The sequence below is a fragment of the Phodopus roborovskii genome, unplaced genomic scaffold, assembly GCF_943737965.1.
Source record: "Phodopus roborovskii unplaced genomic scaffold, PHOROB, whole genome shotgun sequence".
Classification (NCBI taxonomy): Eukaryota; Metazoa; Chordata; class Mammalia; order Rodentia; family Cricetidae; genus Phodopus; species Phodopus roborovskii.
Window position 1 is genome coordinate 22,674,890 of NW_026126540.1, and position 15,983 is coordinate 22,690,872.

The 15,983-nt window shown below is 41.9% G+C and overlaps 1 protein-coding gene across 9 annotated transcripts in view; it reads left to right on the plus strand.

Annotated features, from left to right (window-relative positions):
* Ash1l (ASH1 like histone lysine methyltransferase) overlaps nt 1-11,987 on the plus strand; it is a 146,711-nt gene extending 134,724 nt beyond the window's left edge. For 3 of the 9 annotated variants that reach the window (XM_051198831.1, XM_051198830.1, XM_051198829.1), the window contains exons 21-29: nt 176-262; nt 1,298-1,388; nt 3,219-3,357; nt 3,510-3,682; nt 5,701-5,867; nt 6,123-6,260; nt 7,523-7,563; nt 8,699-9,000; nt 9,620-11,987. In XM_051198831.1, coding sequence (XP_051054788.1) covers nt 176-262; nt 1,298-1,388; nt 3,219-3,357; nt 3,510-3,682; nt 5,701-5,867; nt 6,123-6,260; nt 7,523-7,563; nt 8,699-9,000; nt 9,620-9,711 — 1,230 coding nt within the window. In that variant the 3' untranslated portion in view covers nt 9,712-11,987. Of the gene's footprint in view, nt 1-175; nt 263-1,297; nt 1,389-3,218; nt 3,358-3,509; nt 3,683-5,700; nt 5,868-6,122; nt 6,261-7,522; nt 7,564-8,698; nt 9,001-9,619 lie in introns of those variants that run through there. The other 6 variants (XM_051198833.1, XM_051198834.1, XM_051198835.1 and 3 more) reach the window with 6 other exon arrangements.
* Nucleotides 11,988-15,983: the final 3,996 nt, after the last annotated feature.

Below are 15,983 nucleotides of genomic sequence, written 5' to 3' on the forward strand. Positions count from 1 at the left end.
TAACTTTATCAGTTATTTCTACTTCTCACTCATCCACTTAGGGCTTTATTTCTCTTTTACTTTGCTCTGTCCTGTTGCTTTTTTTTTTTTTTTTTTTTTTTTTTTTTTATCACTATCATTATTTCTCAGGGATTCTCTCACTAAATCCCCTTATCAAGTGTGCCTATGTTCACAGGTATGGCAGCACTGTGACTGTATGGGTGTGAACACAGACGTGGAGCACTACCTGTGTGAGCAGTGTGACCCTCGACCTGTGGACAGGGTAAGCTGATCCACAGTTAGAAGTAGTGTGTGATCCTCCTATTCAGAATTGCTCAGCCTCTCCATGCCTCGTCTTTACGCTGAGGGTGGCAATTCTTGCCCGTCCTTTTCTCAGGAGTGTGACCAAAGGAAAATAAAATACATAGGATCTATGAAAGAAATGATACTATATATAAAGCTGAGCATTGGTGGTGTACCCATCTTTATCCCAGCAATGGGAAGGCATACGGAGGTGGATCTCTGATTTTGAGGCCAGTCTTCAAGGGAAAAAAAGAGGAGAGAAGAGAAATGGTACTATATAAAAAACTAAGATTTGTTTCTGAGTTAGGAGCTCACTGTATAGCCCAAGCTAGTTCCAAATTCACCCTTATCTCGCCTTAGTCTCTCAGTAGTAGAGACAGAATTCTAAGTGCCATTTGTATCAGGTAGTGTTTTGTTGAAAGCGGCCTCTGACTCAGAGTTATTTACTGAAGTAAGAGTCAATGACTTGACTGGGTTGGATGGGTTCTTATCTTGGTACTACTCTATTTGTATGTGTGGTCTTGGGCTGTCAGGTCATCTCAATGGATAAAAGCTCCTGCTGCTAAACTTCGAAAGCTGAGTTTCATCCCAGGAATCCACATGGTTGAAAAGAGAGCTGATTCCTGCAAATGGTCCTCTGACCTCCACACATGTGCTAGGGCAAGCACATACACATACATATATTCACACACAGTAAATCAATAAATGTGTATTATGATCTTAAGTCATCTCCATAAAAAGGAGGATTTAGGCAGCATTTCTTTTTCTTTTTGTTTTTTGAGACAGGGTTTCCCTGTGTAGCCCTGGCTGTCCTGGAACTAGTTCTGTAGAGCAGGCTGGCCTTGAACACAGAGATCCACCTACCTCGGCCTCTGGAGTCCTGGGACTAAACAGGTGCACCATATCCACCTGGCTTAAACGGAAATGTTAAGTTTTAGTTCTTTTCCTCTCTTAATTGAGATCATTAGCAAATGTAATAATTCTAGCCTTTCTCCATTGATTCTCTGCAATTCAGGAGGTACCCATGATCCCTCGGCCCCACTATGCCCAACCTGGCTGTGTCTACTTCATCTGTTTACTCCGAGATGATTTGCTGCTTCGTCAGGGTAAGTACTAAGGCCCAAATCCCACTGACCTTGACTAGTGGGAAGTCTATGCTTTGTGTGTGGTGATTATCAGCCTGCATGGCCTTGAATAGATACCCTTAAACTCAACATTACTCCACTTTTAACATATACCAATTTGTACAAACAGCTTTTTCTTTTTATTTGAAGGGGATTTTTTTCCCCCTTTACCATTATCCTTTCTTAACCTCCTTCCCTCTCCCACCAAACCCCTTCTCATAAGTCCCTACTGTGTGTTCCACTGCATTTTATTAGGACTGTCTGCATGAGCATGGGTAGAAGGGTATATCATTTACTTCAGCAAGGGAAGCTTACCATAGGCTATATCCCTGAGGACTATGACTCGCCACCCCACTTCCCTAGCCAACCATTAACTGTCTATAGCTCTTCAGGGATAGTGAGGCATTATCATTCCCTCCTCTTGGTTTAGTTGCTTTTGTTTGGTTGCTTTATTGTGTTGTTGTTGTTTGTTTGTTTGTTTGTTTCAGACTACAGCTCAGGCCGGGCTTCAAACTCTCAGCTATGCCCCTGCCTCTGCCTCCCAGGTCTGGGATAATAGGCATTCGCTTACCCTGCCTGGTGTTTTTTTACTTTTTTGGTCTTAGCTCTTTGGTCTTTGCAGGGGGTGGGGGGTGCCACCCAGCTTCCTAATAGATCACACACATGGAGACATAACTATTCCTTTTAACCACCTAGCCTTGGCTTGGCTTGTTTCTAGCCAGCTTTTCTTAACTAAAATTAACCCATCTACCCTTCACCTCTGGCCTTTTTCCTTTCTCTTACTCCTGTTTATCTTGCTTTCACTCTTACTCCTTGACTGGCTGGGTGACTGGCCTCTGTTGTCTTCCTCTCCTTGTCCTATCTTGCTCCTTCCTTGTTTCTTGTATTTATACTCCCTGTCTGCCAGCACTGCCTATCCTTTCTCCTGCCTCTTTTGAGCTCTTTACTAGACCATCAAGTGTTTTAGACAGGCAGAGAATCACAGCTACACAGAGTTAAACAAATGCAGCATAAACAAAAGTGCATCTTTACACCGTTAAACAAATGTTCCAGAGCATAAACAAATGTAACATACCTTAAAATAATATTGTAGCTGGGCAGTGGTGGCGTACGACTTTAATCCCAGACGGAGGCAGGTGGATTTGTATGAGTCAAGGCCAGCCTGTACTACGGAGCTAGTTTTAGGGACAATTACGGCTGTTAATACAGAGAAACCTTGTCTCAAAAAACCAAACTAATAATAATAAGAAGAAGAATTTTCTACAATAGCCTGACTTACACTTACATTTTGACTATTTGCTTGTTTGTTTGCTATGCTGGTATTTGAGCCAAAGCTTCAAACATGGCAGTCGAGCAACCTACAACCAAGCTGTATCCAAGGTCCTTATAGTAATTTTAAACCTAGATCAGGTGTGATGGTGCTGTCTTTAATCCCATCTGGAAACAGAGGGATAGATCTCTTTATTTGAGGTCAGCCTGGTCTACTTAGTGAATTCTAGGCCAGGCAACACTATGTAGTAAGACCTGTCTTCAAAACAAAACAAAATAAACCTGATAAACCTAATAAAGAGAAAATACAAAAAGTAAGAGCCTTCTGTCATTAGAATTGATAGTAATTGTCATAAGAATGCTACTTTTATTTTCTCTTAATCTCTTTTGTCGTACTTTGGATTGAACCTAGGTCCTGGCTCATTTACTTTCTCGGCTATCTGCCTGCCCCCACCTATTTTTTAGACCCTGGATCAGATAAAATGATGCCTGAAGGAATACAATGAGGGTCAATGCTAATGTTCTCCTTTGTTCTGTACCTAGGTGATTGTGTGTACCTGATGAGGGACAGTCGGCGCACACCTGATGGCCATCCAGTCCGACAGTCCTACAGACTGTTATCACACATTAACCGAGATAAACTTGACATCTTTAGAATCGAAAAGCTTTGGAAGAATGAAAAGTATGTGCTGGGTCCTCTCTTCTTCCAGCTGTATCCTCCCCGCAGCGTGGAGTGTGCACTGGAGTCTTACTAGTAGACTTAACCTCTCCTTTCTCATTCTTTTTTTTTTTTTTTTTTTTTTTTTTTTTATTTTTTTTTTTTTTTTTTTAAAGAGAGGAACGGTTTGCCTTTGGTCACCATTATTTCCGCCCCCATGAAACCCACCACTCTCCATCCCGTCGGTTCTATCACAATGAGCTATTTCGGGTGCCACTCTATGAGATCATTCCCTTGGAGGCTGTAGTTGGGACCTGCTGTGTGTTGGACCTTTATACATATTGTAAAGGTAAATGATGAAGGCTTGTTGAGAGGTGGTCTTTGGGACTAGAGAGAGAGAGCTCAGCGGTTAAGAGCACTGGCTGTTCTTACAGAGAACCCGAGTTCAGTCCCCAGCACCCACATAGCAGCTCAGAACCATCTCTAACTCCAGTTCTAGGGGACCCAGCACTTTCTTCTGGCTTCTATGGGCACCAGCCATACACATGGTACATGTACATATATGCAGACAAAATACATTTACGTATTTATTTATTCATTCACTCTGCAACAGGATCTTACTATGCTACCCTGGCCTGGAATCCATTATGTGTGTACTAGGCTGGCTTCAATTCCAAAGTCAGATCCAGCTGCCTGAGATTACAAGTGTATGTGTACCACCATACCCTGCTAATGAAGGTATTCTAATGAATAAACACAAGAATTAAGGGAGAGAGATACCCAGAAAGAGCTGGTGTGAGCTTCCTTCAGATAGTCAGTCCCTTTCCTTTTACTTAAAATCACCTTTTTTTTTTTTTGTTTGTTTGTTTGGTTTTTTTTTTTTTGTTTTTTGTTTTTTGTTTTGTTTTGTTTTGTTTTGTTTTTTGAGACAGGGTTTCTCTGTATTGCTTTGGAGCCTGTCCTGGAACTAGCTCTGTAGCCCAGGCTGGCCTTGAACTCAGAGAGATCCGCCTGCCTCTGCCTCCCAAGGACTGGGACTGAAGGTGTGTGCCACCAACACCCAGCAACCTTTTTCTTCTTCTTCTTCTTTTTTTTTTTTTTTTTTTTTTTTTTCAAGTGAGTTTGGAAGATTGAACTCAGGTCATCAGGCTTGTTGGCAAGCTCTTGATCCCAACTTTTTTTTTTTTTTTTTTTTTTTTTTTATGTCTTTTCAGACAGGGCTTCTCTATATCCCTGGCTGTCGTGAGACTCATTATGTAGACCAGGCTGGCCTCAAACTCAAAAATCCACCTGGCTCTGCCTTCTGAGGGCTGGGATTAAAGGTGTGTGCCCACTACCACCACCCTGCTCCAACATTTTAAAATGTTGAGCCAATTCCAGAATCCAGGTGCATCACATTTTATTACTTATATACTTAACCAAGCCTAAGTTTCCTTAATTGGAAACCAGATTTTTTTGAGTTTTACAAAGACGAAATAATATACAAAGCTCTAGTTTATGGCTAGCTTGATGTGTATTTGTTGTCGTGATTGGTAAGAATTTAGTTACCTATATTTTTATTTCATTATACTAGCAAAATCTTGACAATAGTAAGTATTCTATTCCATACTGACAAACTGCTTATAGCTCTGTGACCCTAACATTTCCAATTAAAAAGGGTTATCTTTCCGGTGTGTTTCCTCATATTTGTGACTCTTCCTTTCTCATAACTTCCCCATAAACCATTCCTTTCCTCAGAGTATTTGTTCAAAAATCCCTGCAACATTCACTCAACATTTTGGGTTTTTTACATTCTGTTATTCCATTCCACTGTTATGTTCCATCTTCTTTTGGATGTGAGTGCTTAAAAACTCTATTTCTACAACCACCAAATGCTTGATTTTCCAACCTTTTGTAATGACGATAGTATCTCCTCTTTATGGGTTGTCTTCTCTCTCAGAGATAGTTGTCCACTGGGCTGCTTTTGGGGACAAAGGAAAATCAGATTTACTGATGTTTGTTTCAGATCTTTCTTTTTGTTGTTTTTGAGACTGGGTTTCTCTTTGTAGACCAGACTTCTGTGGACTTGAACTTAGAGATCCCCCTGCCTCGCTGAAATTAAAGGTGTGCACCACCACTCTTTAGATCTATTTTATTTTTAATAATGTGTCGATGTGTAGGTATCTTTATCTGAGTACTGGTGCCTTCAGAGGCCAAAGGGAGGGTGTAAAATCCCCTGGAGCTGCAGTTACAGACAATCATGAGCCATCTCACCTGGGTACTGGGAACCAAACTCTGGTTCTTTGTAAAAGCAGCATATACTCTTAGCAGCTGAGCCATCTCTCTGGCCTAAGAAGTCAGATTCTGTAACTGTGTTTGAATTTACAGGAAGACCCAAAGGAGTAAAGGAACAAGATGTATACATCTGTGATTATCGGCTTGACAAGTCAGCACACCTATTTTACAAGATCCATCGGAATCGATATCCTGTCTGCACCAAACCCTATGCCTTTGATCATTTCCCCAAGAAGCTCACTCCCAAAAGAGATTTCTCAGTAAGTCACCTTTATTGATTTTGTTTTGAGGCATGATCTCACCACTTAGCTCAACTGACCTTGAAATTTTAATTCCCTTGCCTCTCCTGAGTGCTGGGATTACATGTGTGTGACACTGTGAGGTCTCACTATTCTTCCCCCTTTTTTTTTTAATAATATGTGCAGTGAGCGTACACATGTGCAAGTACAGGTGAGAAGGCCAGAGGAGACTGGCTTCCCTGTTCTATTGCTCTCCACATTAATCCCTTGAAACAGGTTCTCACTGTACCTGGAACTAATAACCAGCAAACTCCAGTAATCCTACTGTCTTTGCCCCAACACCCAGCACTGGACCACAACCTGCTTCTTTATGTGAGTACTGAGGATTTGAACTCAGCTCCTCATGCTTGTATGGTGAGTGCTCCTACCTGCTGAGTATTCTTCCCATCCCTCTACACCTTCCTTTATTCATATTCATAATTTGTAAAAGTCAGGTGTGGTGGTGCACTTGGGACTGCAGAGGCAGGTGGATTTCTGTGAGTTCAAGGCCAAACTGATCTACATAGCAAGTTCTAGACCAGCTAGACCCTGTCTGCATGCATGCATACATACATACATACAAAAAAAATGATAGTATCCCTGAAAAAATAATCTTATTTTTATCTTACAGGGTCTTACTGTAATCCAGGTTTGTCTCAAAGCCACTATGTAGCCTAGGCTTATGTTAAGCTCCAAACAATCCTAGCAATTAAAATATCCTTTGATGCTTATTCCCTTTTAGTTTGACTCAAAAATGTAAGGTATATCTGAGTGTGAAAACACAGGCCATTAGTGGCAGCCCTTCAGATGCAGAGGCAGGTTGAGCACTGTAATTTGAGGCCAACCTGGCCTATGTAGCAAGTTCCAGGGTAGCCAGGGCTACATAGTGAGACATTGTATTAAAAAAAAAAAGGGTGGAGCATAAGACATGGGAGTGGATAAGGGCACTTGCCTCAGACCTTGAATACCTGAGTTTGATCCCATAACCCACATAGTAGGAGAAAACCCTTCGCACATGAGCTGTGGTGCTCAACATCCAAACATAACACACTAAATAAATAAATAATTTTAAATAGAAGACAAGAAATGTAATCTGAAAAATAGCTTGATGATGGGATACTTGCTCATGTTCGCATTCTCACTCTCATTTCCTTCCTGGGTATTCTTTCTAGTTGTTGAAAACACAGACCAATGATTTTCATTCATTACTACATAGGATTTTGGCCATTATCATCTCTTTGTTATGATGAAATCCCGGCTGACAGGCTCCTCATCCTGTGCCTTCTTTACAAGTGAGAGTGGTAGTCAGCTTTCTGTTATTATTGCAGGTGTCCTGGGGTGATCTGCTTAAAAGAAGGGAAGCTTTATTCTGGTTTACAGAGGTTTTATCCCATGGTTCCTCAGAGTAACTGCTGTGCTCCTCTAACAGCACAGTATATGATAGCAGGAGCATGTGGCAGAGAAAGCCATTTGCCTCGTGGCAGTTAAAAAGAGAGAGAGGGAAATGTCAGCATCCTAATAACCTAACCATAAAGAAAAAGATAAAAATAAATATGTCATCCAAATTGCCTTCCTTACCTTAGTGTCCCCAGATCAGATCCAGCATTAATGTGCTCCCCCCTTTTTTTTTTCTGCAGCCTCATTATGTCCCTGACAACTACAAGAGGAACGGAGGGCGGTGAGTCCTAGAAGAATGTGAGGTTTCATAAGGGGTTAGCCAAGAGCTAATGTAGAGCAAGAAAGCAAATAGCTCCTCATTGGTCTCCACTACTGGGATTGGCTATTCTCTTAGGGTAGCCCTGAGTAACACCATCACTAAAATGGGAGATGTGCAGTCCCATTACACATCCTTAGCCAGAACAGGATAATATCAAGAGAAAAAGAAAGATTAGAACTGGAACTGCAGATGGACTCATGATCCCTCGTTCTCTCTATACCACGATGGTCTGTCACCTTTTGATGCCTCTGTTAGAGAGCTAGAGTCAGTATTGCACAGTTTGCACTTAGCAGTTTAAACGTAACAGTTTATATTTTTACTTGTTTTGTAAATGAGAAGGATGTTCATCATGAAAGCTTTTCTATTGTCTGTCAGGAAAAAGCATAAATAGCCACTACTGGGGCTGTAGAAATGACTCAGTGGTTAAGAGCCCATGCTGTTCTTGTCGAGGACATGAGTTCTGTTCCCTGTACCCATGTCAGATTGTTCATGACCACCTGTAAATCCTGCTCCAAAGGATCCAGCACCTTCTCCTGGCCTCCATGGGCACCTATACTCATGTACATACACATACTCATGCACACACATATAATTTAAAAGGTGTTAAATACCCACTACATTCTCCATAATGGTAGCCTGTAAAAAGTGAAGAAATACTAGGTAACATAGAAAAGTGAAAATCCACTTAAATCCTATTATGGTTGGACGTGGGTATCACAGGCTGTTCTTGCTTTGCATGAGGTAATCAGCCAACACCTCAGCAGCTTGCCCAGGACTGGTATGTTTTATGGGATTGTATCTCATTTTGCTTAGGATTTCTGAGAACAAGAAGAAAGATTTAATTTTGCAAATGGATATTAGGTTCATTTCTAAGTAGTAGAACACTAACCTAGTTTACACAAGTACTGCCATAAAGGGAAAATTAAATTTCAGAAAAAAGTGATGGTTTGAACTAATGCTGACGCTTGGATTTCTTAACTCCATCATAAGCAGACTCCAGGATCTCAAGCCATCCTTAGGCCTCTAGCTTTCATTTCCTGCCCCTGTCTAAGTATCTTGTTCAGCCTTGTCCTGAATTCACATATCTTTTTGGCAGATCATCCTGGAAGTCTGAACGCTCAAAGCCACCCCTGAAAGACCTAGGGCAAGAGGATGATGCTTTGCCCTTGATTGAAGAGGTACTGGCCAGTCAGGAGCAAGCAGCCAGTGGGGTGCCCAGCCCTGAGGAGCCGGAACAGGAAAGAGTCACTGCCGACACCAGTGACAGTGGAAAGAAACCAGAGGAAAGTACTCCAGAGCCCCAGTTAGCCAGCACACCTGAGGAGCGGAAGCACAGCCAGCGGGAACGGCTCAACCAGATCTTGCTCAATCTCCTTGAGAAAATCCCTGGGAAAAATGGTAAGACTTGGGGCTGGAGAACTCACCACTGTCTAACTCCAGTTCCAGGGTATCCGACACACTCACACATACATGCATGCATGTGAAACACAAATGCAGGTAAACTAGAAGTAAATCATTAAAAAAAAAAAAAAAATTGGTAAGGCTCCGGCTTATAATTAGGATTGAAGATGAGTGAGAAGTAAATGGAAAAGTAGTAAGGAAACTATGTGAGTGTGTATGTTTGCAGGTGTATGTGTGTTGTATTGGAAAATAAACCTCCAGTACCTCACATATGCTAGGCAACTCATTCTACCACTAAGTTTTGTTGTGTCTGGATCCAGAACAACTTGAGATTATTACACCAGCATGGAACATGTTCTTAAAAAATGACTTTGTTCTTAAACATGCCTTGGTTGTGTCTTCAGCATGGGGCTGAGCTGAGGTGGTATCTTTCTTTTTGGTGGGGGTGGGAGGTTATAGCAGCATCAAAACAAAAAATGTAGACCTGGAGAAAGACCTAATTGCTTTAGGCCAGAAAAAGAAAAATAATTGCACCCTTGAGTTCTCTGTAGCATGCAAATCCAGATGGAGGTGTGGAAGAGTGGCATTTGATGAACCATCTTGATTCTGTTTTCAGCCATCGATGTGACCTACCTTCTGGAGGAAGGGTCCGGCAGGAAACTGCGAAGGCGCACTTTGTTTATACCAGAAAACAGCTTTCGGAAATGACTCTCAAAGGAATGAGAACTTGGAGCATCTGGGATCCAATGAAGCCAACAAGTCCCGTCTCTTGCTCTCTAAGTGTGAACAGGGGCGGCAAAATTCCGTCCAGGCAAGGGGAGAGCAATCATGTCTTTGACATTAGGTACTTACAAACCTTCGAGCTAGTGGAGAGGGAGAGGAAGTAGGCTTGTCTGAGGCAATTGAGTTTACTTCTCCTCTTGATGGCTTTACCTCACGGTTACTGTAGAGAGGAGTCCCACACTGGGAGTAGCCAGAAGCTGATGGGACTTTACAGCACTTGATACTCCTCGGTTTGGGTTTTTCCAGGCTGCCCTCTGACCCTGCAGGCACTAAGAATGCTGCTTCCTCTGACCAGGTATAAATTCAGACTCAAAAGGGAGGGCCTGGATCCCAGCCCTACCCCATTTATTCTCTTAGCTCTAAGAGCTGTATCAGAGACCTGAAACAGATACTGTAGTGGGCCTCTCCTATGTTCCTTGATCAGGAAAGTTCTCTCTTCCTTCTTACCCAGCCAGGTCAAAGTAGTAGAACATGAATTGATTGCTCGAAGCACTTAGAACTAACTGCTGCCACTCTCCATACCTCTACTCCCCAAAATAGAGTCAATAGAACCCTGGGGTAGCAGAGGCCCCATGGGGTCAGAAGGGCAGGGTTTGTAATTATTTTTGTTTTACCCCTCATAACCTGCCCAAAGTATTTTTTTCTGAGAAAGCCAAGCCCCCGCCAGCACACATGCTGCTTCTCTTCCTGTGTGTCTGCTGTGCAAAAAGATTTACTTCAAAAAACAAAACAAACAAAGAACATGTAAAACTACATAAAAACTCTAAAACTTCTCCTCTAATGAAACTCACTACAAAACTGTTGAGCAGTGTTCACTGTCAGAGTGTTGGTTCTAGATTACCAATTGATGAAAACACTACTCTTATTTTCTTATTGTATAGTTTCCAGTGTCTGTCTCCTCACCACGGGTTCCATCTCCTTCCACCTTTTTGAATGACATCATCAGGAGGTATATCCAGGGTCTCCTTCCCTCCCAGTCTCTTGACCAGAAGTTCATAAACCATACTGTCTTCTTCACAAGTAAAATTCAAAAAGCTTTGCTTTGTCTTCTTAGACATACATATGCATATACATTTTAGATGTTCTTATAAGAGAAAACATGGTTTTTAAATGTGCCAAGTTTGTGTGTGTGTGTGTGTGTGTGTGTGTGTGTGTGTGTGTGTGTGTACTGTGAGATTGGTAAGCAATACATTAGTAAACACATCCTCATTACTCTTTTCTGATGCTGGACCAATGATGTCCTAACTGTACATTTCCTTCCCCTTATGATGACGACGCTCTGACTCATTTAGGTAGAAACATTCTTTCATTCCATTGATTTTCTTTTTCTCCTTTCTGTGTTATTCTTAAGGGAAAAAAAAGAGAGGAGGGGGATGCCATAAATCCCCTTGAGCAGAGAAAAAGCAAAATATTTTATTAAAGAAATAAGAGAAATTAAGAAAATAGTTTGGAGTATTTTCTTACTGTAGAGAAGCATTGTACATTACCACGAGACCTGGGTATAAGATACTCATGTGTGGAGCTGGGGATCGCATGTCCAAGCCCATCTGAGTGGTTTCTTTTGTTTCTCGTTGCAGGGAGCGGGTGGGAGGGAGGTAGGACTAAGGGCACTTTGAGGGTCTCCTTTTAGTCAAAAGCAAGAAAATGACAAGAAAGAGCTTAAATTCATTGTTTTCCTTTAATAGTGTTAAACACTAAAATTTTAAAAAAGAAAAAACTTTGTAAAATGTAAGAACAGAAGCAAAAGACACTACGCTGTCATTTTATCTTTCTTTTGTTGAAAGATTAAAAACCGAAATGTTTTTAGACAATCAAATGTTAGGTAAGTGCAAAAACTTGTTTTTCTTACTGGTGTAGAAATTAATGCCTTTTTTATTTTTCAGTTATTTTATAATAACAAAATAAAAACAACCCCCCCCAGCTGCCAGGTGGGTTTGGTGTTTGAAATGCGGGGCAAAGCACTACATCACTGCAAATAGATACAGAGTTAGTCTGCATGTCTGTAGGCTGTGTGATTGCGGAAAATATAAATGCTGCTAATATATTTCCTTTTTACAGAAAAGCATATCTAAATAGATGATTGTTTTGATGTTAATCTTTGTAAATTATGTATTACCAATTTTAACATTGGATGTAATTGCATAAAGGCTTGCATCTCAATCCTTGAAAGTCTAGCATTAAATGGAAACGACTTTTCCTAACTATGGAGTGGTTACCTTGCTATTTTTTTGTGCCTCTTGCTGCCTTTCAGTATTTCCCAACATGATCTCAGTCCTGTTTCTAAGACAATGTCTTTGAAACTCTGTCATCAGTATTCTGGGCCCCACATGAGACATTACTTCAATTCTAGGGTCTGTCTTACTGGACTCAGCCTAACCAGTAAGCAGCCAGCAGTTGTCATACCAGACACCAGCTGTTTGTCAAACACACTGTGCTATTCTGCATAGCTATCCTTTGGGATACATGAGTAGCCTCAGAAGCTTGCTTCAACCTACAGTCACTCTTTTATTTTGAAACAGTGTCTCACTATTTAGCTCTGGCTGGCCTAGAACTCTCAAAATGTACACCAAGTTGGCCAAGAACTCAAAGGAGTGTTGAGATTGAAGATCTATGTCAGCATGCCCGATCCCCACTTTTTTTAAATTTAGGTACACTGAGAGCCCAACCCAGGTTCTGCGCATAGCAGGCAAACACTGAGCTACTTCCTAACTGGGCTGTGTGTTGGTGGTGCACACAAAGCTTTAATCCCAGCACTTGGGAGGCAGAGGCAGGAGGATCTCTGTGAGTTTGAGGCCAGCAGCCTGGTCTACAGAGTGAGTTCTTGAACAGCCAGAGCTGTTACACAGACAAACCCCATCTAAAAAAATAAAGACAAGGTCTGGCCTCCAAAGTTCAAGGAGTATATCCATGTGCCACTACATGTGACTGACCATAAGGTCAGCGTCCACCATAAATAGCTTCCATGTATTAATCTCCATAGCAGTGTTTTTGGATTTTTGTTTTTGTTTTTTTTTTTTTTTTTTTTTTTTTTTAGACAGGGTTCCTCTATTGTTTTGGAGCCTGTCCTGGAACTAGCTCTGTAGACCAGGCTGGCCTTGAACTCACAGAGATCTACCTGCTTCTGTCTCCCGAGTGCTGGGACTAAAGGCATGCGCCACCAACACCTGGCTCATAGCAGTGCTTTTTAGTAGAGTTTGTAGATAGCAGACCGAAGTACCAGCAGAGATAACTTGTCCAAGGTCAGTCATATTGGCCATTATGTTATTTCCATTTAAAGAAGCAGAAACTGAGGTGTGGGTTGGTTAAATAACCTGTCATAGATATCACTAGTATTGGAGGTGGGATCCCAGTCACTGTGCTCAAATAATACATTTGTAGAAATAGCTGGAGTGAGCACAAGAAGAGACAAGAGTAAGAAGCAGAAGAGAATTCACAGGGAAACATTCTGAGTTGGAAACCCTCTCCTTAACCTCTCTGACCCACCCCAACCTCTTCAAGGCCAATTTGAAGGTTAAAACAAAGTGGAATGGTGTTGTGGTTCTGTATTAAAAGCTGCGCAAAAGGTGTAGGTGATGAGAAGACATGTAAAAGGTACACTGCAATCTGAATTTCACAAAAAGTTCATGGAGAAAAATAATTAAGTAGTTTGGTTTTACATGCTTAATTAAAGACTAAAATTGAAATGTTACGGATAAAGAGTAAATAAAAAAGCCAAAGTGAGGCTAGCAATGTCTGAATAACTAAGTACTTGCTGTGAAGCATCATGGCAGAACTTCATTCCCAGCACCCAGCAGGCATTGCGCCCACCTGTACGTAATCCATTGTTTAAGGGCCAGGACAAAGGTGCACTGAAGCAGGCTGGCTGACGAGACAGGCTGAATCCTTGAGCTCTGGTCTCAAGCAATCAGGTAGGACTTCTGGCCTCTAAATGCACACACCATATGTGTACACCTAAAAAGAAAAAGCCAAAGTACCTCTGTGGTGACCACTTCGACCAGCAAGGAAGACACAACGTTTGGACGTTTTAAGCAGTTTATTCAGGAACCTTGAACAATCTTCTGCTCCTCCCAGCCCCAGAAAGCCCTTAAATATGGGCTCACTGCCCAATCAGCTCATGCCACCTGGCGATCCTGGATAGGCCACAGAAGGAGGAAGCACACCAGATCCATCAAGCACTTCCAAATAAGGCTTGTTTACAGCTAAGAGCTCGGACTACCTGGCATCCGGCTAGGCACCACCTTGGGACTGTGGCTTCCCACAAACCCCTACTTAATTAGACAAAATCCCTCCCAACTTAATTTTGTTACAGACTTATTCTGTTGCAGTGAAACTCAGATACAATGCAATTGCTCAGAAATATCAAGGCAGCTGGCCATGGGGGGCACACACCTTTCATTTTCAGCCCTGCTGGGAGGCTGAAGCAGGCCAATCTGTAGTTTCCAGACCAGCAGAGGCCACACAATGAGACCCTGTCTTTTTATTTTCTACCCCTGCACCTCTAAGCTGAGGACTGAACTCAGGGCCTTGAACTAGGTAGGCAAATGTTCTACCACTGAGCTAAAATCCCCAACCTGGAGGCCCTGTCTTAGAAGGGAAGAAAAGAAACTCCAAGGCAGTTAACCATAATTTTAAGTGCCTTCTACAGTTGAAACTGCTACTATTACACTAGTCTCTTCAAGGCTGCAAAATAATGCTTTAAATGTTTCTATTTATCTTTTATTGTAGTGTTTGAGTGTTTGGCCTGCATGTTACATTTGGTCTGGGCACCACATGTGTGCCTGATACTGGTGGAGGCCAGGAGAGCTCTGCATCCCCCAGATGGTTGTGTGCTGTGTGGGTACAAGAACTAAATAATCTGCAAAGAGCAACCAGTGCTCTTAACTGTTTTCCTTTTGGTTTTAGCTTTTCAAGATAGGGTTTCTCTGTGTAGCCCTAGCTGTCCTGGAATTCTGCTCTGTAGACCCAGGCTGAACTTGAACTCAAGAAATCTGCCTGCCTTTGCCTCCCTAGTGCTGGAATTAAAAGTGTGCACCAGCTTTTTTTTTTTTTTTTTTTTTTTTAACCTTTGGTATTTACTAAACTCCTGCTCTAGATGTAGCAATGTTATAAAACTAAATTGTATGGGGCCTGAGAGATGGCTCTCTGTGGGTTCAATTCCCTGCACCCATGTGGCACTAACAACTGTCTATAACTCCAAGACCTGACAGCCTCACACAGATATACATTCAAGCAAAACAACAACACAAGTAAAAGTAGTAAGTTACTTTTTAAAAACTAAATTTCACATTGTTGGTCTATTTCAAGTTCTGCAAGGAGACCCCACTGTTCTGCTCACCCCTACACAAAGCTGAACCATTAGGCTGAGACTACAAATGTAGCAAACTAGATGTCTCTTAATACTCTAACATGCTCTGAAGCCATGTCTGAGAGAACAGGTCAGACAGAGGCAAACAAGTCTGCATTGTGGGAAATGAAAGCTGTTGCCAGGGTTTCTGGACCATGCTCAAAGACCATGTCTTTGAGACTTCTGATCCCAGTCTCACAGTAATAGCAGTCTTCTGTATTCACCATCACAAAACTTTAAACATATAAACTTACTGGTGTGTGTGGGGGGTGTTTGTGTGTATGTGTATGTTAATAGGCATGGTGATCCACTTATAACTCTAGTCCTTCTGAGGGTGAACAAACAGAGAGTAATTTACAATGAAAAGAGCTTCAAAAACTCCAGCTCTGGCTCTTTTAAGGATAGAATAAGCACCTGAAAGCGATAACTCAGTGTAGATAGCTTGGCTTGTATCCATAACATCCACATAATAGGAAGACATCCCAAAACTGAGAGGTAGAAACAGTATTCTCAGAGCAAACTGTCCAGGTAGCCTCAGCAAAACACTCTGCCTCCATAAATAAAGTGGAAGGCAGCCAAGGAAGACAGCTGATGCCCATCTCTGGCCTTCACAGGCACCATAAGGCACATGCACTCACACATGTCCAAACATACATGAACTATATGTAAAGAGCTGTGTGGCAGACACCTATATAACTGGTCCTTAGGAAGCTTAAACAGGAGGAGGAGGCGGGAGCAAAAATAGAATTTAGGCCTAGGAATGTAGCTCAGTGAAGAGCACTTGTGTAGCCCACATGAGATCTACCTTCAATTCTCACTTCAAAGGGGGAGGAGGAGTCAAGCAATGGCAGAG